Genomic DNA, 24,141 nt, shown 5'->3' on the forward strand with positions numbered 1-24,141 from the left:
CAAAGAGCTGAATGAACACCTAGCACCCCCAGACATCTATTCCAATGGCAATCCATGTGGCAGCATTACCAATCAAAATATTGTGTTATTTCACTAAAAAAACCCTTCTCACGATCAGGTTTATGTAAGAACTTTTTTTTTTTACTTTGTCATGGATCCTGTTTTCTAAGCAGTGATGTATTTGGGGGAAGAGTAAGGAAGGGGCTGGGAGGGATGCACTGAGGCAGTTTCAACGTTGCTTCTCTTCTAACCCCTTCTTCTGTTCATTCTCCTTCCCCTTCTCACGAGGGCACAGGAGTAGCTGCACTCTGCATGCAAGCATTGCCGGGATCGCTTGTTACCTGTAACACCCAACCCGTGCTAAACGTGCCGCACAGCTAGAACTGTGCAGGTGGCGGATGCATCTCTGGGTCCTTTTCTTTGAGACTTGAGATATAAAGGAAATGACAAGACTGTGTTTCCCCCAAATCCATAGAAAATCAGGCTGGCAGGAACAAACTCAGGAGCAACCTCAGCAGGGTCACTGAACACAGCTGGTACCATTAGATTTACTTTATTTCCACCAAAGTCACTCTCTTCTCTGTACTGATTATTTTTCTTTAATAATTTCATCTCCATGTTCTCATGCTCTTATAATCTCAGTCACGGTTTTCTTCCCCTCAGCTCTTTTCTCTTACCCAGTCCTGTCAGAGTCGCCTCTCTTCTTCTCTGTCTCTTCATCCTGTTAGTATCTTCTTAACAAAATCCCAACCAAAGACCTAAAAAAATCAACCCAGCGACCCCACAAAGACCCCACAAACCTTCTAACTCCTATCATCTTCAGAAAGTGTAACTAGTCCTACATCTGAGAGTCATCACTCAGTTTCCTCTGCCAGCATATCATAACCTTTTCTTTGCTCGATACCTGCTTGACCAACTTGGGTTGTGAGCTTTTCAAGACTCAGATATTTTTCTTTTCCTATGTGCCCTGTCCCCAGCTGACTCCTACAAATTACTAGAATATAGGCAGTAATCTTTGTCCTGAGCAAGCAGTAGAAACATTTCTTCTTCATCATTAAACTATTCACCTTCCTAAAATCCTGGTACTAAATCATTTGCATGTTAATTACTAATGGCAATCCTGTCTCTCACTGTTTTGCTGGAAATACTGAAATCTGAGTAGCTTCCTTTTGTGTGTTTTAAATCCTGTTGATTTTATTTCCATGTCTGTATCCCACAGCAATTGGTCTATTTTTTGAGTTTCTAGAATAGATAACATGGTTTTTAGTTGTAGTCCGAAATTGTACACCTTCTGCTTTTTGCATTTGATCACTAATGTTTTATTTTTCAAATAATACCACATTTTTGGACAAAATGAGGTGTTCCTCCTTATTTCACACCACACCTTAAAAGGACAACTCCAGTTACTTCCTGCATGGAAGGTTTGACTTTCGATTTGCTTTTGTTATCAGGCTTTGACATATGGTTACATTTTTCTCCCTCTTCCTTAATTGCAGATTTTGCAACCTTCATGCAGACAGAGTTCCTTTTGATTTCACTGGGAGTCCAAATACAGTGAAAATGTAATAGCTGCAGTATGGATCTATAGTGTGGATGGATTTCATGTTTCTGTCTCTGGTTTATCTGATCTAAATACATCTGGAGTTGTAGGGAGAGAGCACAGCTGAAATATAATGTTTTGAGAAGCACACATATGTCCCAGACAGCAGCAAAGAAGAACCTAAACATTGACACATACAATGTGTGTATTGAGCTCCTTGGGAAGATGCTGTATCTTGAACCACCCTGGCTCTGAACCACCCTGAAACTCAAGACTAAGTGACAAGCCTGGTCTCCAAAATCTGCTATTGTAAATGATGTATAAGAAGAGGAGTGATGTTGACCATTCTTATAGCAGTGAACGCAACATTGATATTTGCAGTTTGCAGGAATTTGCAGCTTTTTCCAGCACAGAAACAGGGAACATGTGGGTAGCTGAAAGAAGCAGTTTCAGGTGTTTTGTTGCTAATGGGTTTTCTTCTTCCCAGGGTGAAAGAGGCTTGCCGGGATTACAGGGTGTGATTGGGTTTCCTGGAATGCAAGGACCTGAAGGTCCCCCTGGGCCACCAGGGCTTAAGGTAAGAATGGAAGCTTTAATATTTAAAACACTCAGATTTCCCTAAACTGTTGTCACTAGGAAAGACAAAGCTATCTCTTTTCCATTACAGGGTGATACTGGAGAACCAGGACTGCCAGGAACAAAAGGAACAAGAGTGAGTTCTAACTTACTTACATTTTTGCAATCTGAAGGTTAACATATCTTTAAGTCTTTGTGGCTATCTTCAAGTGCAGGATGGGGTTAGTCTCTTTTTTCGGTTAATCAATGGCCTCCTCTTGTGCTGCACAATGAGTTCAAAATTCTTGCTCTTGCCTTTGAAGTTCTGCATTGTGCAGTCAGTGCCTTTGCTTATTTGCATTTTCACCTGGTCCTTACCATTGCGGCAACAGCACTGGTTTTAATATTCCTTTGATATCTCTCTGCCATATCAAGAGGATTTTTTCCAATTTGAATATGAACCACCCTTATTGCCTCATGCAAAATTCTCCTTTATGTTTGCTCTCTAACCTCCTTTAAGCACTACAGCAGAGAAGCTGATACACTCATGAACGCATACACATTAAAAATCATGTACATGGTGTGGGGCTGAATCATTAAGGTCAGGGACAAAGATCTCGTGATGTTTTTAATGCTAGGAGAGTCTCTGAGTATGCCTGTAACCTTCCTATTGTCATTTCTGTTTAATATGATACTTGTATAACATTTATTTAGCAGATTATATTAGCCAAGGCTGTGTCTTTTTGTTTGGTGAGGTGCCAAGCTCATTTTGAGCATTTTCACATTTTGTAATGAAACAGCGAAAGAGGATTTGAATGATTTGACTAGTAATGATACACACATATTTTTACCTATGCCCTCTTGTCCACAGATCTCCAAAATGCTATCTCAGTTTTGTTCCCCATTCACCAACAATTGTTGCAGCACATAGAATTTACTGAGTCAGTTGCAGCTCTGAGTTACTGCAGAGGGGGTATTCTATTAGCTCAAGAAATCCCCATTTCAATCCATGCCGTTCATGATAACCAGAGGTATCCTGACTGTTAATGTAAGTTAGTGTCTCCTGGTAAATGTGTTCATCTTTTGCAGTGCAAGTAGGCTGTATATTAGCAATGATAAAGTTTAGGGAGATGCAAATATACTATCTGAGCTAAAGGATTCACATACATCTTTTCTGCTTCACAACACTTGTATTAGAAAGTGCTCCATGAGTAAATAAGCTGGTAGCATGAAAATGATGTGCCAAGTAAAACACCTGATGCATTATGCTGGCAAGCTGCTCAGGAAAAAATAATGTATTTCAACCCAGTAGTTTCTTAATGCAGAAGATGAAATTGCCACACTGATGTGGATTATGAAAGATGGAAAAGCATCTTTGTAGTGTATTAATATCCTCTTCTGCTATGAAGAGATGCCTACAGTTAATTTCATGTTAGAAATGATGGTTGTGCAAAGACAAAACCTACATTCCTTTTTGCCTGTGCAGTTAAAGAAAACAAAAAAATTGCTTTCAATTATTAGAATGCCATGATTGAGAGTTTTTAAGATTAGAGATATTTTGCAAAGAAAATTTAAAAGAAACTGTTCCTCATTTTTTGACTGTCCCCATTGGAGATGAGACTAGGGCTGCAGTTTGTTGTTGCTGTTTTGTCATTTTGTCATTTAAATTTCCCAAGTTCAAGATGTTTTTTGTCAATTACAGGGCCCACCAGGATCATCAGGATATCCAGGAAACCCAGGCCTTCCTGTATGTGAGATGTATATGTGTTTTTACAAAGAAATCAAAGTTCTAATTATGACATCTGGCCTGTATTATTGCTATATTGCTAATTTCTTCACTTTCTTTTCATGTAGGGCATTCCTGGACAAGATGGCCCTCCAGGTCCACCTGGTATTCCAGGATGTAATGGCACAAAGGTGACATTTATATATGTTTATAACATCTCTGTGCTGAAATAAAACCCCCTCAAGAGTATGTTTCCTAAACAAAACCAATTTCTCTGTTCTCCTTAGGGTGAAAGAGGTCCAGTAGGTCCCCCAGGTTTACCAGGATTGACTGGAAGCATAGTAAGTAGATTCTTTCATGCTTAATTCACTTGTTTCAACTCTGATTCTTGAAATGTAAATATAACTATGTAAAATTATGGAGTATAAAATGTAATTTTTACACTACTGGTGAAAAATAACATCAACTATTTATCTTCTCACAGGGACCTCCAGGACCTCCTGGAATGAAGGTACATTGGCTCTGAATGTGTTAATATCCTGCTTCCAACTGTAAGAATTAAGATGAACTCTACACCCTCTAAGACTAGAAGTCCTTACTTAAGGAATGAAGAATTTTACTGGCACGCTTAACTTTGTGTTCTGTTGTGCAGTCCCACTAAATAAAGACAGTGGGACAACCTCCAGTTCATAGCAATTGAACATATGCATTGTTCTGTGCAGGTCTTAAAAGTGTAAGTATTACAGATGGCTTACAACAGCACAAAATAGTACATGTCATTAACTATGTATAGTAGTATGGTGGCCACCTAATTATGCATAAAGATTCATTTTATAATTCAAACATTTTTTTTGATATTATTGACATTTCAGTCATCTGAGTAGTTTCATGTAGATAATCTTTGCAGAAGAAGGGCCTGTAGTCCACAACATGAACAGAATCTGACAAATACTAAACAAATAATTTTCATAAATAAAAAGTTAAACTACTTACTAAATACTGAGTGTATCTCATGAACTAAGTTATGAAATATTGAATGATAACAGAGAGCTTTGACTCTTTAAAATTAGAAGATGTAATTTGAAACTACAAGTTAGGTACAAATCACAGAATCACAGAATGGTTGAGGTTGGAAGGGACCTCTGGAGATCATCTAGTCCAACCCCCCTGCTCAAGCAGGGTCACCTAGAGCACATTGCACAGGATTGCATCCAGGCGCATTTTGAATATCTCCAGAGAAGGAGACTCCACCACCTCTCTGGGCAACCTGTTCCAGTGCTCTGTCACCCTCACAGTGAAAAAGTTTTTCCTCATGTTAAGATGGAAGTGTCTGTGTTTCAGTTTGTGCCCGTTGCCTCGTGTCCTGTCGCTCGGCACCACTGAAAAGAGTCTGGTCCCATCCTCTCGACACCCTCCCTTCAGATACTTGTACACGTTGATAAGATCTCCTCTCAGCCTTCTCTTCTCCAGGCTAAACAGGCCCAGCTCTCTCAGCCTTTCCTCCTAAGAGAGATGCTCCAATTCCCTAATCATCTTTGTAGCCCTTCGCTGGACTTGCTCCAGTAGTGCCACATCCCTCTTGTACTGGGGAGCCCAGAACTGGACGCAGTACTCCAGATGTGGCCTCACCAGGGCTGAGGAGAGGGGGAGAATCACCTCCCTCGACCTGCTGGCAGGCAACACTCTGCCTAATGCACCCCAGGATACCATTGGCCTTCTTGGCCACGAGGGCACATTGCTGCCTCATGGTTAACTTGGTGTCCACCAGCACTCCCAGGTCCTTCTCAGCAGAGCTGCTTTCCAACAAATCATAAATGTAATCTCAGATTTGTAATGACAAGACTACCTGAAGCCATTAAATGCCCCTTTCCTTTTCTGTCTCATGGGAAGAAATGACTCAGTCTAAAAAAACTGAAGTACTTGAATGTTTCTTTCCTAGACATGTATGCATAGGTACACAACTTTTGAAATAAAACCACTTAATCAAAAAATATTGCAACTTTCTTCAAAAGAGTAGAAAAATAGGATCTTTTGCTATCAAAAAAGAGAAATAAAGAAGTGAATAATGATCAGGGTAGTTTCCAAATTTAAGTGATGTGGTTTTTTTTTTTTTTTTTTACTTTATTTTGGAGTTATGATTACAAATGCTTAAGCCACAAATACTACTTTGATTTCAGAATTAGGCATAAGACTGAAGAGCTCATCCTGGAAAAGAAATTGTGAGGTTACCTACTTCTGTTAGCAGCCAGGCCAGATGCTCCAGTTGTGTACTAACACTGTAGTTAGATTTGGTGGGGAAATCTTTCCAATTACTCATTACAATATAGAAAGTAAGGATGAGAATTAAGATTTGGTCCTGTGATTTCTTCTGACAGCTTTAAAGAAAATTTGGCAATTAAGGTCTTCAGCTGAATTAAAAGAAGGAAGGTGATTTTTTTTTAAGTGATCATTCCAAATGATTCCAAATTTTGCATAGCTCAGACTTTTCTCTCATCTTAATATCAGGATTTTTGAATGTATTTGAATGGATGTTTAAGTACTATTGTTTTTCTTCTCTTGTAGGGAGATCCAGGTGAAGTTATTGGTCTTTTACCTCCTAGTGTGCTAAAAGGTGATAAAGGCTTTCCTGGTCAACCTGGACTACCTGTAAGTCTAAATGATGTTTGAATAGCAGTGAGTTTCAATTGAAATTATATCAGTATCATTAAATTGCCAAATAAATATCACCTTTTAATGATGTCTTTTTATTTTTTTGCAGGGTCCACCTGGAACCCCAGGGTTTCAGGGACCAATGGGGCCACCAGGGCTTCCAGGAGAGCCAGTAAGTTTCTTTTCATGGTGATTTGCACTTCACTTTTAAAGCTTTATAGAAAAGCTCAATGAGGTGTAAATGGCCAAGAATGATGGCCAGTGCTATAATTTGGGGAAAATAATCTGTGGTTCCAGACTTCATGTTCAGTCTCCTGGACTCTACCATGGCAGGAGTGAGTAGGTACACGGGCTTCCAACAGGAGCTGCCCCTAGAGTCATCTTCTCTTCTTGCAGGTTTTTGGTTTTTGTTTTTTAATAGTTACTCCTCCTTTTCCCTCATCCCCCATGTAATTAATAGAAAATAAACCACTAACCTAGCCACCAGATCTAAATCAAAATGTTTGCTGAGATTGTTCTTATGGGTGGCCTCATTAAAAAGTAGTGTGGACAGCAGGTCAACATCAACTGTCTGTTATTTGTGGTAATTGCCAAATGTTGAAGGCATATTAGCTACTTCAAATTTTGGCAGGTCTCACAGATACCTAATTTCTTCTCTTCCTTTATTAGATGCAGTTAACAGCTAGTAGGGATCAGTTATTTCCATCTATTAGAAATCTACCCTGTTTATCTTGCTGTTAAAGTGAGCTGCATTAGAATTCCATTTATGCTAAAGAAAACTGAAAGGATGTGCAGAAAAATGCAGTCAGAAGTTACTAATCAATATAAGGGTAGTAGAGTTGAGTCACTGTTTGCACTTGTTAATACAAAAAAAGAACAATCTTAATGAAAGAAATATGAGGGTTAGTATTTAGCACAAGTGGTCAGTAGCATGCAAAACAGCCACAATGAGGTCAGTAATGAAGTTACTTTTCAGGGCAGTACCATAGGCTTTCTTTGATTGTCTCCTGTCTAGATGCTGACTAGGTCCAGCATTCTTAACTGCATAACAAGATCTGATGGAAGATCTTACGTTCTGTTCATTTTTATTATTTATGTTAAGCTGTGGGTTGGAGTAGATGGTAGCAGAGAAATGCCTCAGGTCTTGGTTCAATGGAAGGGTTTGCATTTTTGCTATATAGAACATAGAGATTAGTCCACCTAGAATACTATACCCATATCTGCTAAAAATGTCCTGTCTTGCAGGGTCCTCCAGGGCAACCAGGACCCCCAGGTGAGAAGGTAAGGACTTGTTTTATTATAAATATTAAGTCTATTCATTTATTTATTTACTTTTTATTTATTTATTTTATTTATTTATTTACTGTTTATTTATTATTTTATTTTACTAGTTCCCCAAAAAGCTGAAAACTGATGGTAATAAAGGAGTGGTTGTTTTTACGCTTTGGGATCTAGTTTTATATCTTAATGGGGCATCATAGAAAGAGGCTTTTAAGCTAATTTTTTAGGCTTCTTTAGATTTTTTAGATCTGTTATCTCACTTGATCAAATCAGTAGTGACTACAACATTCTGCGATTATTTGGACCCATCTAAAAATGTCAAAATGTAATGTTGTTCTCATTTGTCAGTAAAATGTTGAAAAAAAGGGATCATACTGACACTAAAATTATACTGTAAATTTCATTTTATATATTTTTTTCACCAATTGCTGGAATGCAGAAATTAAGAAAACAGCTGGGAGGTTAGGGTATGATTTATTTTTTTTGTTTCACATGTGTATTAAAAAAACTCTCTCTCATATCCTTTCTTAACTATTGCCATTTCCGAAATACTTTCGTATGTGTGTATGTATGTACATGTGCACTGCTGATAAAAATTCACTAATCTATGTGTAATTTTTATATTCAGGGCTACATGGGCTTGGGTTTTCAGGGTCCCAAAGGTGAAAAGGTAAGTCTCTCTTGAAACTTTTTAGAGAGCAACTGTCAGAAATATTCTTGAAACTTTGTTTTAGATAAATAAATTGCTAGAATTAATCTATGAAGAAAATCAGTGAAATAACTTTGTAATTTTTGGAAGACTTGAATAAATCAAATCTGTAACTCATAACTAAATGAACATAATTCATGAGTAGTTACAGAATTTTGACATGATGCTGTTATACTTGACATTAATTTAGGTCATTATCCTGTTTTCCAGCTGTGACTAGTACCAACTACTTCAGGAAAAAATATTTAGATTGCAGTTGGCGGATTGGAAGTCATTTACTCTTCATATTAGGGCTCATCATGAGATTTATTTGAAACTGGTTTAGATCTATGGGATGAGATTTAATATGCTTTCCCAAATCATCAGAATTAACTATGATAGGACTCTTGAGAGCCTGTCTGCATCACTGTTTTGGTTTGGATTGGGACCATGCTTTTGAGGCAGGTCTTTCAGTTGTCCCCTTTTACTGTATTTTGGCTGAACCAAGAGCAGTTTCAGAGCACACAGACTTGTTTCCTTTTGAATGAAACTAAACTAAAAAATATGCTTATTGCTGGCAATAGCAATATTTACAGGATATCTTGTTACTTGCCAACACTGCCAGACTGTTCATAAAAATAGTAGACATCCCAGAAGCTGGTGCGGGATTTTGTGCTGTCCTGCTTCTCACCGTTTGCTGCAGGGGTACTGAGCGTATGACCCTACTTTGGTTTTCCTTGTTGCTAGCTTTTAATCAGTGATACTACTTTTTTTGCCTACTCCATGACTAAATCAACTGTGATGCACTGCTGAGTTGCCATGTATTAGCTGAGCTATCATAACTGATCCCATTTATTCTCTTAACCAGCATCCATTGAGAGGTAAAACATGCTAGGCTTAATGTGTTACCTCTCCCGCTGAGGTCTAGGCTAGTGTGTTTTATGTTGCATTCGCAGGAGCCAAGAAATGCATGCTGTCATGGGTCATAGTCTGAGCCTTTCGCTTCTTCGGAAGCTCCTCAATGAGTGTCATTGGCAGAGGCCTTTTTGAGAAAAAGTAAATCATGTTACCTTATTTTTTTTTTTTTTTTGGTACCTTATGTGTCTGGAGACACTCTATTCCTACTGGATACAATTTTTCATGACATGATGCATTGTTGAGATTAACTTGTTATTATAAAATTGCTTGGAAAATGTTGACAATAGAAGCACATGGACTCTTGGACTACTCAGGTTTACCTTTAGCGAAAAAGGAACGGTATTGCTAGGTAGTGTTGCTTGGCAGAAATGTATCAACCCTTTTGGATGTGTTTTACTGTAAAAGATACTGCTTTTACCCTCTGTAAAGAGGTGAGGTTCCCACACTGCTATGGACGAATACATACTAACAGGGTGGGGTCCACACTTACCTTCTTGAACCTGGCCTTTAGAGACAGTTGTAAAACTGGTGGAACACTATAAACTTTGACTCACTTTTTTTTTTTTTTCAAGAATAGATTTTCTGAATCTGATCTCTTTTCCTAGTATCCTTCCTTCTAAGGGAGGCACTAAAATACTTTTGCACCATTATAATAATTAATGTTGGACACGTTCCTGATATTCACTATTGATCATTCTCCAGCTTATCGGGAGATACAGAGATCCCTCTTCAGGACAGTCTTAGCCTATCACACATTTTAAAATTGTGTCTCCTGTAACTGTGTATGCAAACCTTTCTCTGACTGATTTTGCTAAAAAAATAATTAAAAAAAACATGTAGCTGTATTTTTGAAAGTGAATGGTAGTTCTCTTTTATTGTATTGGTCTTAGTAAGGATTGCTCTCAGTTTCAGTACTGTTTCTAATGAGCTATCCTGGATTTGGTGTTGACAGGGAGAACAAGGAGTAAGGGGCCCCCCTGGACCTCCGGGCCCAGCTCCGCATGTGAAAGAAAAAGGAAGTGAAATTATAAGGGGAGAAAAGGTGAGACCTTAAATGATTACTCCTGTTTCGCTCTTGTTTAAAGGATAATCAGTAGGAACTAGCTAACTAAAAGAAAAGGGAACATTAAGTTACCTACAGCCAGTTTTTAAAAATGTTCTCCCTATTTTATGTAATCAATTTTGATGGTCTTTCTAGAAGTTTCTTTGAAAAATCTGATGATAACTGCATAAATAGGAAGGATGATTGATAAGCATAGTCTGGTAAACCCCAAATATTCTAAAAATTTGAATTAAGTAACTTATACTGGGCTTTGCATTTACAGAATCACATTTGTGGAATCTGAGTGCTAATGAATTCTACAATTATTGAATCAGACACTATGAGCAATGCATATTAGTATAATAAATTAGCTTAATGGATTCCAGTTTTAAGTTTAAAAATTTGTGTTTAGTCTGACTTCTTGCATATCATACTATTAAGCATAGTTTTTTGAAGTGGGGAACAAGGTTAAATGTGCTGTGTCTGTAAAGTAAAGAAGTAAATGACTTACAGCCTAAATGAATTATGGATAAAATTTTGCTTATTAATCTGTATTTTTTTTCTACTTTCATTAGGGTGATCCTGGTGAAAAGGGTGAACAGGGTATCCCAGTAAGTATTATGGAGAAGATTTCTTATTGTAGTGAAATTTGTAAAGAATCTAATAGTGACCCTGAAGATCTTTATAGCTGATAGATAAAAGCAGATTTATGTTAGAGTATATCAGTATTCTTAATGTGGTGTTTATTTATTTTCCAGGGATTACCAGGTTCAGGTTTCAAAGGGGAAAAGGGTGAACCTGGAAAGCCTGGTCCACGTGTAAGTATGCTCAACTTTATCAAGAATGTAGTTGCAGTCATTGTATTGTATCATTAATGAAACAGCAAATGTGGTATATTTCAAACAAGTGAGTTTTGTGGTAGCCTTCAGCAGGACAGGTACATGAGTCAAGCCAGTGATAATATGCAGTAATATGTAACATGCTTTCAGCTAACTAAACACACCTAACGCTGCCTGAGGTGCTGAATGCAGAGGCAGGACTCCCCCTGATCCCAGCTGAAGCAAGATCAGGTCATTCCAGCAGAAAAGGAGAAGCGAAGCAAAACAAATCACTTTGTATGAATGAGTTTAGCTGAATGAACCATTTGAAGTACTCTTTTGTACAATCTGCAAATAAGTCTGTTTGGCCTGAAGGTACCATTTCTTACAAAGAAGAGGAATGGAGCAAAAAATTTATATGACTGACCTAAGTTACCTTGCTGATTTCTATCCTGACTATAGATGCTTGAGGCCACAGGGGCTGTTACATTTGCCTAGTCTGACCTATATCACAGTCTTATCCATGCCACTTCTGCGTGAGTCATGCGGTATCTTTCATAACTGAGCTGGTAGCAAAAACAGTTTCTACATAAAATCTTATTTTGATCACTGTTTCTCAAATTGTGAGTCAACATAAGCTCCTAGAAAAAGACCCAAGACAGCTATAGGCGTTGAATTGTACTGCAATCTGAAAAAGAGAAAATCTCACTTCTTGTTTCTCTTTATACTTAAAGGACAAGCGTTCTGTCAACCTTTCAGTATAAATACATAATGGGTTTATCCCTATTATCATGTATATATCTTTTCCTCTTACAGTAAATGAGGGCTTGAAAGATGGGAGGATGGAGAAACATTGACCTAGACCTTACCGAAGAAATCAGAGAATCTTTGAATGGATTGTGCAAAAATATGGCTTTCAGTTTCTGCAGAGTTCCCTGAAAATTCCTAAGAAACTTGTATATAAATATTGCTATTCAAGTACTGGCTATATGCTACTCATAGTTCCTTCTGAAATTAAGAAGAGTCTTGAAAGATAAACAAATATTAAGATCAGATTTCTAGTTGTGTGGAATCATTTGGCTACCATATAATTAATTCCAGTTAGAACGTGCGTTTGAGAGTCTACTGTTTTGATTTTACAGCTTGTATTTTTAATTAGTAATTAAAAATTACGAGTAAAACACTTCTTCATAAGATACCATAGCTGCCCCACCAGTGGTGGTGGCCGGTTCACATGTTTGTTGTATCATTTTTAACCTTCCATTTAACTGTTTTAGATTGACTTGATTTATCCTAGAATTGATAGGATTATTTTTTAGACTGAATTGTGTGTTACTTTGTGTATTAAATATATTTCTTTTGTTAGTTTTATGGGACAAACTCATATTGCTTATGATAGGCATGCAATCTGAACACTGTGACACCAAATAAATGCCTGCCTCTCAGGGATTAGGCTGCAAGCCTAGGCTCCGCTTCCTTTATAGTCCATAGTAAGAGAGAGAGAATCCTGAAAATTAGTTTGGTCCATCTAGGTCATTTATCACATACCCGTTGATTAATACAAGGGAATCTAATCCCCTGTGTAGGCTAGCACAGTGGTTTAACAAACAGGGAAACCCCTTGCCTTGGAAGTGGGAGTCTTGGATTCTAGGTTATCATCTGCCTCCTGATTCGAAATTATAGCTTCCAATTTAGGGAAAGTGTTTTTACCACTAGATTACCCTGTGGTCTGTGGTGGGGCCACTCTTCCAGCCTTTCTGCTGAAACAGCCATCGGGTGTCTATGAATAAAAGTTTTGTGAGGCTGGAGAGTGTATGAGCAAGAGGTTAGAAAGGGATTGCTATGAAGGGAGAAGGTTCCAGGTCTGGTTCCTGCTTCCTGTGCTGTTGATATATTTTGTCTGAAGACTCTTTGACTGGGAAATCCTTAAGTTATTCCTGGACCTGGGACCAAATCTGCAGGATTTTACTTAACATTGTGGGTTATAGGAGGTTGAATAATATAAGCACCAGGAAGTCAGTTTGCTTGTTTTGTGCACTCTACACTGTTAGCTGTGTTAGTACTCTTCCATTAATGCACTATAATAGTGATTGTTTAGTTTTAGTGTTTCACCCACTGTATATAGCAGTTGTATATATGTGTCAATCTGTTAAGCAGTGTGGAACTTGATGTTTTACAGGGAAAGCCTGGAAAAGATGGTGAACCAGGACCAAAAGGAGAACCCGTATGTGTTTTACTAAATTTTCCATACTGTATCTTACTTTTTAAAACCAAAACTTGACTGTCCCTTGCAGATGTTTGAAATTTTCTAGTCTTCTGAATGGTTTACATAAGATTTTTGCTTTCAGTGATTTAGTGACTGGTTTGAGAACGTAAAACTTTGATGCTGCCATAGTTCAGGTACAGCTATATTTGTGTTATCTGTTTTTTCTGTCTTCCACACACAGGGTTTGCCTGGCGGGTTTGGGATTCCTGGACGACCCGGTGAACCTGGTGTCAAGGTGTGTAGTGGACTCTTACTTCCCATCGTGCAGAATAAATAGTTAAAAATTCATACGCCCTGTTCACAGGAATTCATTAAAACAACAAATGCGCACAAAGCAGCATTAAATGAATGTTGTGAAGGCATCATGCAGAGATTAGGAAATGTCAAAATTAAAGTTGCTTAAGCATCCTTAATTTAGATCTCTTATATGAATAGATTAGTGCAGGCTTCAATTACATAAGCTCTTTGCTTAGCCGGCAAATGCAAAAATGTACTTTCCCCAAAATTGCAGATTCTCTTTATATAGTGTAAAACAGTACAGCCCCATGAACTGTAACTAATTACTACTTATTGTAATGTCCCAGGTGGCATATGGAATTTGTGTGAATATGTATCAAAGTGTTCATTTGCTAAGGAAATTCTATTTTGTGGTGAAGAAAATCTCATATATTACACAGAAAATAACTGAATGCCACTAAGTTTTGTGTGTGCAGCAGTTCAATTTAAAATATGAAATGTGTTTGATTTAGGGTGAAAAAGGTGATCAAGGTCTTCCAGGGCCTCCAGGAAGAGTAAGTAAAATAAATTCTTGTTTTATTTGAGCTTAAAGGAAAATATACATGTCATGAAAGTCAAAGCACTCTCAAACAATCAGAAAAAAAAGAGAGACTATGCATATTCTGATCTCATTGAAATCAGTAATCCTATTATCTTTTTTCCTTAATGGAAGCAAAAGTTGGAAACCCTGTTTCTTAAGTATGTTTGAAATTTGGAAAGGGAGCTCCCAAGGAATATGAATTTTGAATGTTTTTGACTATGAAAATGATAGGCAATTGTTAAAAAATACAAACTATTCAAAAGAGAACTCTGCAGCTTTGTAGTCTGTAGGGTTTTTTTAACACTTCAAGTAAAAAATGAAATTGCTATTAGTCAGGAACATATAAATCATTGATTGTGCTTCTTTCCCAATATCTGAATGTAGTTTGAAAAATGGTGCATGCTTCTTGCATATTTTATTGTAAATGTAGTATCCTGTATGTCAAGTTTAGATCGATGCTAGCAGAAATTACCAGAATAGTAATAGAATAGAACAGAAATACCAGTCTTTTAAAATGAAAGGTAAAATATACCTGATGGGTCAGTGCTTAGACCATGTTAAGGTTTCTTTACACTGTTCTTGTTGAGAGAAGTGTTATAAAGCTCTGCAGTTAATCCTACTGCTGATGTGAAGGAATTCTGGTAGAACAGGAAATCTTTTTTTTTCTGGTAATTCCTCAGCAGCTACCAGTCTCTTGCAGCAGTAATTACATATCAGTGAAATTGCCAGTATGACTGAAGCTGCTAAAAGTTGTTATCACAAAGCAAAATGGCCTCTATACCATCAGATCAGGATAGGTGAGATGCAAACTTGAGCATTGTTGCATATTCCTGGTGTTCTAGTCTTTGTCCTGTGATTCAGATTATAGATACTGGAACAGTGGATTCTTTTGGTGAAAAAGGAGACCCTGGAGTTTCAGGTTTGCCAGGACTGAAAGGTCAAAAAGGTGAAAAAGGTAGGTGTTTTGTCTTGTCTTTTTGCCTGTGTTATGTTTTTATTTTTCTTTTTACAAGAAATTATAATTGCACTGTCTTTGTGCCTCTGGGGCTCTATATGACAATTAAATGTTCCAGTCATTAATTTAATTGATACTACGTTGTTGCAGTTTTGTTACGCACTGTTCAAAAGATGCTTTTTCTCATTGTAAATAAGACTACATTTCAATAATAGATTAAAAGAGTCAGGGAAACATGGGACTTGAAACATTGGTTTTATGGCTGTTAGATAATCCAGTGAGATTATCTAGCAAAGACAGAAATCTACAGAAGCATAAGGTAGGATAATAATGCAGAGAATCTTGAAAAGAGTCCTTAAAAAAGCAAGTTAGCTAAATTTTAGTCTTAAAAGACTCATAAGTAATTTGTAAAACTCCTCACTAAACACGGAAAATCAAGCATTCCTCTTTCACATTTTCCCCATCATAGACCTTTCCCTGTTTATGAAAGATTAGTGGAGAAGATGGCACTCAGCGCTTGTAGGATCAGGGTCTTTTCACTAAATGTGTTGTTTGCAGACATCTATACACTGTTTATCTTAAGCTTTGATTCAGACCATATTTACTCATAATGCTTACTTAAATAGTGCTGAAAGATCACTGGTGATGGCATTGCCTGTTTCATTGCATAATTGAAAACCTTTCTTTTTTAACCTCTCTTTTTAAGGTTTCCCTGGTATACAAGGAATTCCAGGTCTTCCAGGTATGAATTTGTGGCCATTGATTTTGTTCACTTTTTTCCTTTGTTCTTCTTGGGTGAAGACACTTGAGGGATGTTTTCATTCACTGCTTCCAGTCATTCCCTGACTTGCAGATGCCTGGGCACTGGCCGCTCTGGGAGTCTAATCCTCACCCTAGACCCTTCCTGTGGATTGCTTTTCAAATGTCTCTGATGTGATCAAGCCTTGCTCTGTGTATAGCCCTGTTAACTTTTTGTGAGGAATAGTCTTTCTGTTTAAAGTGAGAAAAAGGTAGGGTGCACAGGTTGTCAAAGATAGTCCAGAAATTTTAGATTCCCTGGTCAAGAAAACTTGTAAAGTATGAATATGTACATCTGTACCTATATATGTATACTCATCCACAGATAGGTGAATGAATGGATGCCATCTCCCATATAATTTAGTTTGTTCTTACTTCAGCTGTGCGGGTATTTGCATAAATGTAATAAAACAAGGTTTGTAGGGAGAAATAATGTAATTTATTAAATCAGGGTAATTACTGAAGGCTCCCTGATCTTTTTTCCAGCTACATCACTTGATCCAATAAAAGATATTTCTTTTCCCTGAAAGTGTTGTTTTTCTTGTACTCTAATATCTTTACATCCATGACAACACTACTGTTATGTGTATGTGCACATGTACATGGATTTGGACTAAGCCACAATGTTTGCTTTTCAAAAATGAAGCAAATCATCTGCAGAAACCTGATTCCAGCACATCCACCAGTGATATAAATATTACCTTGTTCTTTGCCTGCATTTTCCATCTTGACAGTGAACTAAATATGAAATGAGTGTGAACCAGTGTCAGATAGTTGCCAGGAAATCTTTCACAGTTTAGGGAGGAGATAATATACACCACAGACTGTGATAGTCCCTAAAGAATTCTGCATGACCAGACAAGAATAATTGTGGCTCTTAGTCTGTCGTTACCTTACAGAAATTGAGATTTGTGTGACTTTTCATATCTTCTTGCAATGCTGCTAGAGGATCAAAATGTTTAAACAATCAAGTCTAATGATTAGCTTTTTACTAAAATAACTCATTAAAGTGTAACTGCATGAATGGCTAAAAGGAGATCTTAACTATTTTTTTTTCTAGCTATTTAACGGATTCTCTTTATTGGCTCTTATTTACTTCCAAACAGTTTTGGTTTTAGCATTCCGGAAATCTGCTAGCATTGTTGAATACTTATTCACTGAGGTTCTTAGAGATACTGTCTATTTCTAAATATGTTTAAGATGTATTTGACTTATTATGAGATAAGGAAAAGTGTAATAGCTGCTAAGTGTAATAAATATTCTCAGTTAACTCCTCTGTGGCAACTTTTTCCTACCTAGCAAAAGTTGATTAAATTAAATCTCAGAGGGCACTCTTGCTGCAGAATAAGAGTGTTTGCATAGGGACCTAATGCAGATATGTTATTCTGAGCTGTAGTGAGATTATAACCTGAATTCTGTGTAAATCACCAGTAGTCAAAATATAGTCCCTTTCGATTTTGCAGTAGCATTTTTCCTTTGAGCTCTGAAAAGTAGTGGAAGCTAATGTGTTGATAATGTTATTATCTTTTGAATTGTAACTTTCTTCATGTATGTTTTATTCTGTCCAAAGGTCGACCTGTTCCAGATCGGGTAGGAGCACCTGGTGTCCCTGGAGAGAGAGGTGAAAAAGGTGAAAAGGGTTCTCCGGGATTCCCTTTACCTGGACCACCTGGAAGAGATGGTTTCCCAGGTCCTCCTGGGTTGCCTGGCCCACCAGGTCCTCCAGGAGTAACAGGTAGGTAAAGCACTCAGTTGCTTTTCAGTATGAAATCTCAAAAAATGTTAACATTTGCATGCACATAAAAAGAAAAAGGAGACAAGATTATAAAAGCTATGATCAGAATTCATGTGTGAAAAGATGCATCTAGATCACGGAAGAAATGTATCTGAGCTGTTAATGGGTCAAGTAAAAGCTGTTCACGATGCAGCAAACCACTCATTTCCAGACTGGGACAAGGATTCTTTGCTAAATAAGTGCTTTTAAAATGTCTTCAAAAAGTATATTGTAATGTAACAACATTATATCCAAAGAAATTACCATAATACATATTGTTTTCCTCTGTGTTCTCATGTGCCAGCTCAGAGATGTTTACACATTTTCAATAAAAGCAATTAAAAAATACTACTAACGTTCTTACCATAAGATAGCTGTGCAATATCACAATTTACAAGTCTGCAGTTCCAATATGTGTAATATAGATTGAAAAAATATAAGAACTATAGACTGAGGTACTCAGGTTTTTTCATTTACTAGAAGTTTTTATTGAAAAATGAAATTATCTTATGAGAGAATGGAGTCAACACTTGCTTTACAGTTGTTGCTACATTTGCCAATGAGTCACTACAAAATCCAACACTTAAAACAGGAAATTAAATAGCTAAATCTTACCTTGTCCCTAATAAGAAGAAGAACAATTCCTATTTTTCTGTCAGTGCTTAGTTCTGCTCCTTCTGCAGACACTTCTTTAATGGAAACAGTTTTTTCTTGTTTGTATTTAACTTTTGTTTGCCAGACTTCACATAAAGATTTTGACTACTGACTTTGACCAAAATGATGTGTGATTGTATTGAATCAGAACCTGTGTCATAACATCTAACAGAACAAGCATAATTTTTGTTCTCATATCAACTCTGCTAAACATTATGTTTTGTCACCCATTCCAGTTCCAACATATGTAGTTTCCTGTTTTCAGGAAGCTTTAGCAATGTGGAAAAGTTAGGTGCTAACAAGCTACTCTTGACCTAGAAAGCTTCCCAAAACATTGAAAACAATGGTCTAGATACAAAAAATGCTACTAAATGATCTTCAGGACTTCAAGAAATATTCTCCATTGTCTTCAGGGTCAAAAATGCATTTTTTCATCCAAAGCAGTTTTCTTAGCTGAAAATTATGATAAAAAATAGGATTTTATATGGAAGTTGTTTGTAACTTTATTATGCCAGAGCCTGTCTTTTCTCTGTAATTTTAGAGGTTTCTAAAGTAGCATATATGGATTGAGAATACAAAATCCTAGAAAAATTTTTCAGAGCAAAGCAAACAGGAAAATAAAATGGTACCTGTCGCGGTCCGCGGGAGTGACGGGAATGAATCATACGCATTCACAGAATGCAGGTTCAATTCCATCTTTATTCAGCAATTTGCCYATTTTATAAGTACAGGTATTCGGCGCTCTGGCCCTTGATTTGTGGTTCATACAGATTATGTCACAGGTAGCCAATCATTGCACCGATCACGCATGCAGCAGTCATGCCTTGTACCTTGCTGCTTGTTTAGCAAAGCTGTCTAGCCCTTAACCTTGGTTCCCACTGGCTTCTGCTAGTTTATCTGTACTTTCTCAGGATGTATCATTCCCAGCTGCACCAGTGTCCTTGGTAAAACTACTTCAAAGCACATAGCAGCAGCTACAGCCTGAGGCCTAAGGCTTCAGCAAATTTAGCTACTAATGCTAAGCAAGTTGTGCTAAGCAACTAATCCTAAACAGTGTAGTTCCATACTCTATATTTCATATAGATTGTTGTTCTGAAGTACCGCAAGGGCCCCAACAGGTACCCTGACTCATCACTACTCATGAAGACACATTCAGCTGTGACACTCACAGAAACAGCCTTATAATGGAAATTTTCACTTGTCAAACAATATTTTTATTATTACTTTTCAATTGCAGATGGAGTTGATCAGTGCCAGCCAGGAGAACCTGGTGCACCAGGTAGACCTGGAGCTCCAGGACAGCACGGATTTCCAGGAGAGATGGGAGAGAAAGGTAATATTATTTATAGTTAATGTGTGATTGCTTTCTACTGCTTTGTACCCTGGGGCTTGGATTTGTCAAGATGCTGAGGAGGTTGGGTTGAATCTAGAGAAACAGTGCCTAACGTTAGTTACACAAGCGGTTCTCAGACGCTAAAGATGATTCTTGAGTCTTGGGTAAGTAAAAGTGTGCTGTGTATCGAGTCATGTGACCCAAACTTTGCTTATATTTCACTTAGCCTCCACATTGCTGGAAAGCGATAAAGGATGGCACAGGGCAGAAAGAGAAGCTGGGAAGAAAGAAAGGGTTGAGTATTGCCTTGTTAAGTGTAAATAGAGCTGTTCATGGCAATTGAAGATGTGAATTCTGGAGTGAAGTTTTCTGAGATTTAAAGGTTCTCCTTTCTCCTCTTTAATCTTTTTATTTCTTTTATACCCGGTATATATTTGCCTTCTTTCTTGATCCTCTTCAGCCTTGTCCCGTTTAACCATTCTATTAAATATTATTCTTAGGATAAGAACTAGTTGATTTTCCTGACATCCCTTTAAAGTTTTTAAAGAATTTTGAATAAATTTGCTGATAAATTTTCATTGAAATGTTTGCTTAAAAGTGACACATTTGTTTTTAATCTTTCAACATGAAGCATATTGAGTAGGCATTTGCCCCTGAAGCTTTCAGTTGTCTCGTATGTTTTCATTGTTATTCATTAATGTTTTTTTCTTTATTTTTTTGTTGTTTTTTTTAGGTGAGAAAGGTGATTCCTGTCCCTCATGTGAAGTAGGACCTCCTGGACTCCCAGGACCACAAGGGCCACCAGGTCCAGCAGGTAAAAACCCATGGCGAAATTAACTACCAAGGCTAAAACCTAAAAATGCAACTTAAGTCATATAATTATTTTCTGTCCAATTAATCAAATTGCTTGTGAAACTAATGAAAGAAGGATGGAATATTCTTATTGGTCTGGTTCCAAATTCCCACTGAAATCAATGAGAATTTCTAAGGAAGCAGAAACTGGTCACAGTGGAGTGTCTTTGAAAACTATGGACCAAATGTTTTCAGAGAAGATTGTGAAAGCGAAAAAATAATGTGGGAAGCATTTGCCACTATGTGCCCAGGCACAGCAGTAGTCCATCTATGCATTCCCAGTTCCAGCATTAAATTGTATGGTCAAAAGAAATAATTTGTCTGCTACTATATCAGAAAAGTGCCATGCACAGTGATATTATACTTAATATTTGTTCTAGTGGTTGTGTAGAAAAATGAATATGTTTTAGGAAGTTTCAACATTGCAATGTTTAAATAATAGTTCTAAATGGTAATGTGAATTCAGAACATAGTGTCCAACCCATGAAATGGGTTGAATTGTGTTTTTTCATCATAAGTCAAATGCATCATTAACTTCTGAGCTCTAATGCATCCAGACAACATCACTGACTTTAGCACGGTTATATTGATATAACTAAGGATGGAATTAGACACTTTGAGAAGGATCATAAATGCTCCACAGACAATGAGCTATTTGTAAAAGCATATAATAAATAGAATACTATTTTTCATTTCTCTGATTAGGTTTTCCGGGACAAGCGGGTTTCAAAGGTGACAGAGGCTTACCTGGACTTGATGGCCTTCCAGGCGTACCTGTAAGTAATACCTTTCCAAATGTTTTGTATTTATTTCCTGTTAGACATGTCATGAAAAAGCATTCAGTGTGGTTGTGTAATATTTCTGTTTAAAAATAGACCAGCACAGTGATATAATAAAAATAAGGGACTGGATATGCCTAGCAAAATAAACTAGGAAGTAGTCGGATCTAGCTATGAGAGGAAACAAGAGCTGTCTGAAATGGGTTATATTTCTGTGCTTATTCCATCATATGAACTCGGCAGGACACTTGACCTTGCGGCTCAGCAAGCTAAGCAGCAGAGCTGGACGAGAAATAGGATTTTGCATGAAACGTGCGGATCTGACTTTCTCATGTTACAACGGGTCTTTCCCATGTCTCTCTGCTGTTGTGTGTGTATATATTAAGAGCGAGAGTGCAGTGCCATCTAGTGTAGCCTAGGCAGTTGGAATCATGTTAGCATGGAACATATTTTAGCAGTTTGTCTGAATTTTGGGAAATGTGTGTAGCATAGTCAGTCCATAAAACCTAATTTTCAGATAGTTAGCAGGAAAGTTAAGTGGTTTTCAAGAAATAAAGGAAGTTTGTGAAGTGGGTAGTATCCTGATAGTGTAAATTATGTTGACACAGCATAACACAGCTCTCAGCGGGTGAGGCTGGATGCCAGAAATAGAGTAGCCACATAAGCATAGCACTTGCCAAAAATGTAGCACAAATTACCCCTACCATTGTACTAGCCCTACTGTGGTTGATTTTGTCAGAGTTAGCTTAAGTGTCCCTGCATTCACTGTGGTCTACTGTAAAGACCTACATTAGTGTACACGTTCCCGTATTATAACATGGATTTTGACACCTTTCCTGATGTAGATTGAGAATTTGTGAGAGTCTTTCTAGCCTAGTTTGTCCAGAGCTGTTTTCTCCTTCCAGCTGAGCATTTTTGGCAACATAGCTTCTTAGCAACGTTCATGTATGCTAACTTTAATATACATTGGAGTTATCCAAGCTCCCTCTATCACCAGTGGTGATAGGCACCTTCAGAAGTTAAACTATCCCACCTATATGAATTACTTACTTGAGGAACCTGTTCCTCTCTCTTGAGTATAAATAAAGCCTAGCTACATGAATTTTAGGCTAAAGTTAGCTGAGGTGAATTCCACTCTCTGTGTTTCCACCCTGATAAACAAGATGGTGTTACTCAGTGACTTCATTTACTGTAATATAAATTGGATTCCTGAAAGAAACTGTGGAGAAAAATAAGAGGACATTCTAACATATTTAAGCTTTTTCATGATTGGGATTTATTCTCAGCACATATTTTGCTACACCTTTATATTTATCCTTTATTGTCTGTTAAATTCCGTTCACACCTTTTATCAGACAAGGACTGGCTAGTATTCTGAATGCTTTTAAGCTTGTTTTGCTCCACAAAGTTCAGTCAGGTGGAGACCAAGCATGTAGTTTAGCTTGGAAAAACTACCTAGAGTGCAGCCTCTCAAACTCACATTGTTCAAGGCAATGCCAGAGTGTCAGAGTCTGATCTAGGACCTGCCAAAGCTAGTGGAGATTGCCTTTGACTGTGTACTGGTTCAGGCTTAAATGGAGGGTACACATAGGCCATAAGCAGTGGGTGTTGCCCAGGAATTTTGTGATTTACTACCCTAGTTAGCAGAGCAGATTCACTTGAAATTAAAGACACTGTTTGTATGAGAGAAGTACATGCAAGTTCTGGACAATATGCAGGCAAAATTTGGAATTCTGAAAGTACAGAATATCCTATTATTATGTAGGGAATTTCTGCCCTGGAGAGGTTACAAAACCTTTTTTGAACATGTGCATGGGGAGACAGGTAAACTATGAAAAAGACAGTTTTAAGAAACCTAGATTACCCTGATGCTGATACCATAGGTCTAGCTGAAATCCAGTGAGCAGTCTATTGAAAATTCAGAGTACTTATTCAGTGTCGTGGCCTACAGTTCCTGTGTAAATGGTGGAAATTTATGTGCACCATGTAAAATGATATACCTGTGGTATGGTATGATGACAAGATGATCAAGACAGTGAATTTTGCAATAATTGCTTATTCATACTGCTCTATCCTGGAAAATATTCTCATTTGACCTACTTGACTGAAGACTTAATGGTTTATTTGATTTGAATCTACTCTGTAATTTTTGATTGATAGGCCCCTGATGGCATTTGAATTTTTCAGGGGCCGCCAGGCACTCCAGGACTTATAGGCAGCCCTGGGGCAAAAGGAGAACCAGGAGATTTTTCTTATGAACCTATCCTGAAAGGTGAAAAGGGAGATCCTGGTTTTCCAGGGCAACCAGGTATTCCTGGAAGAGAAGGGACACCAGGAAAAGATGGCCTGCCAGGTCCCCAGGGTCCGAAAGGAGCATCGGTATGTGTGTTTCTTTATTTTAATATGCTGTTCTATACATGTTGTCTTTCAGATCAGAAGTCACATGTTCTTATGTCCCACATACGCTTTATATTTATTGGTCTCATTCTTTGAATCATGTTTTGTCCGTATCTGGAGTGTACCTAACCTCCTCAAAAGAGGACTCCAGTTTCCCTGGAACCAGTGAGGAATGGGGTCCTTAAACAGCAAAGTTTTTCTGAGTTATATTTTGACCCAGTATACATGCCATGCAGATAAGCGATCTGACTCAGATGTATTCAGACTGCGTGGTTTGTTACTTCGAGGACTGCAAAGCA

General features: G+C 37.6%; 1 protein-coding gene across 1 annotated transcript in view; it reads left to right on the forward strand.

Annotated features, from left to right (window-relative positions):
• Positions 1-1,856: 1,856 nt before the first annotated feature.
• The window catches only part of COL4A1 (collagen type IV alpha 1 chain), a gene marked incomplete at its 3' end in the record, with an annotated part of 43,204 nt that continues 20,919 nt past the window's right edge, over positions 1,857-24,141 (forward strand). Inside the window, exons 1-23 of the mRNA XM_026058181.1 lie at positions 1,857-2,117; positions 2,208-2,252; positions 3,798-3,842; positions 3,950-4,012; positions 4,109-4,162; positions 4,306-4,332; positions 6,384-6,467; positions 6,580-6,642; positions 7,716-7,751; positions 8,380-8,421; positions 10,310-10,399; positions 10,975-11,010; positions 11,158-11,217; positions 13,397-13,441; positions 13,665-13,718; positions 14,233-14,274; positions 15,162-15,255; positions 15,962-15,997; positions 17,624-17,788; positions 19,719-19,814; positions 20,548-20,628; positions 21,372-21,442; positions 23,633-23,824. Of these exons, the coding sequence (XP_025913966.1) occupies positions 1,857-2,117; positions 2,208-2,252; positions 3,798-3,842; positions 3,950-4,012; positions 4,109-4,162; positions 4,306-4,332; positions 6,384-6,467; positions 6,580-6,642; positions 7,716-7,751; positions 8,380-8,421; positions 10,310-10,399; positions 10,975-11,010; positions 11,158-11,217; positions 13,397-13,441; positions 13,665-13,718; positions 14,233-14,274; positions 15,162-15,255; positions 15,962-15,997; positions 17,624-17,788; positions 19,719-19,814; positions 20,548-20,628; positions 21,372-21,442; positions 23,633-23,824 (1,782 nt within the window). The remainder of the gene's footprint in view (positions 2,118-2,207; positions 2,253-3,797; positions 3,843-3,949; positions 4,013-4,108; positions 4,163-4,305; positions 4,333-6,383; positions 6,468-6,579; positions 6,643-7,715; positions 7,752-8,379; positions 8,422-10,309; positions 10,400-10,974; positions 11,011-11,157; positions 11,218-13,396; positions 13,442-13,664; positions 13,719-14,232; positions 14,275-15,161; positions 15,256-15,961; positions 15,998-17,623; positions 17,789-19,718; positions 19,815-20,547; positions 20,629-21,371; positions 21,443-23,632; positions 23,825-24,141) is intronic.

This window comes from Apteryx rowi, unplaced genomic scaffold, assembly GCF_003343035.1.
Source record: "Apteryx rowi isolate R43461 unplaced genomic scaffold, aptRow1 scaffold_1439, whole genome shotgun sequence".
In the NCBI taxonomy this organism is placed as follows: domain Eukaryota; kingdom Metazoa; phylum Chordata; class Aves; order Apterygiformes; family Apterygidae; genus Apteryx; species Apteryx rowi.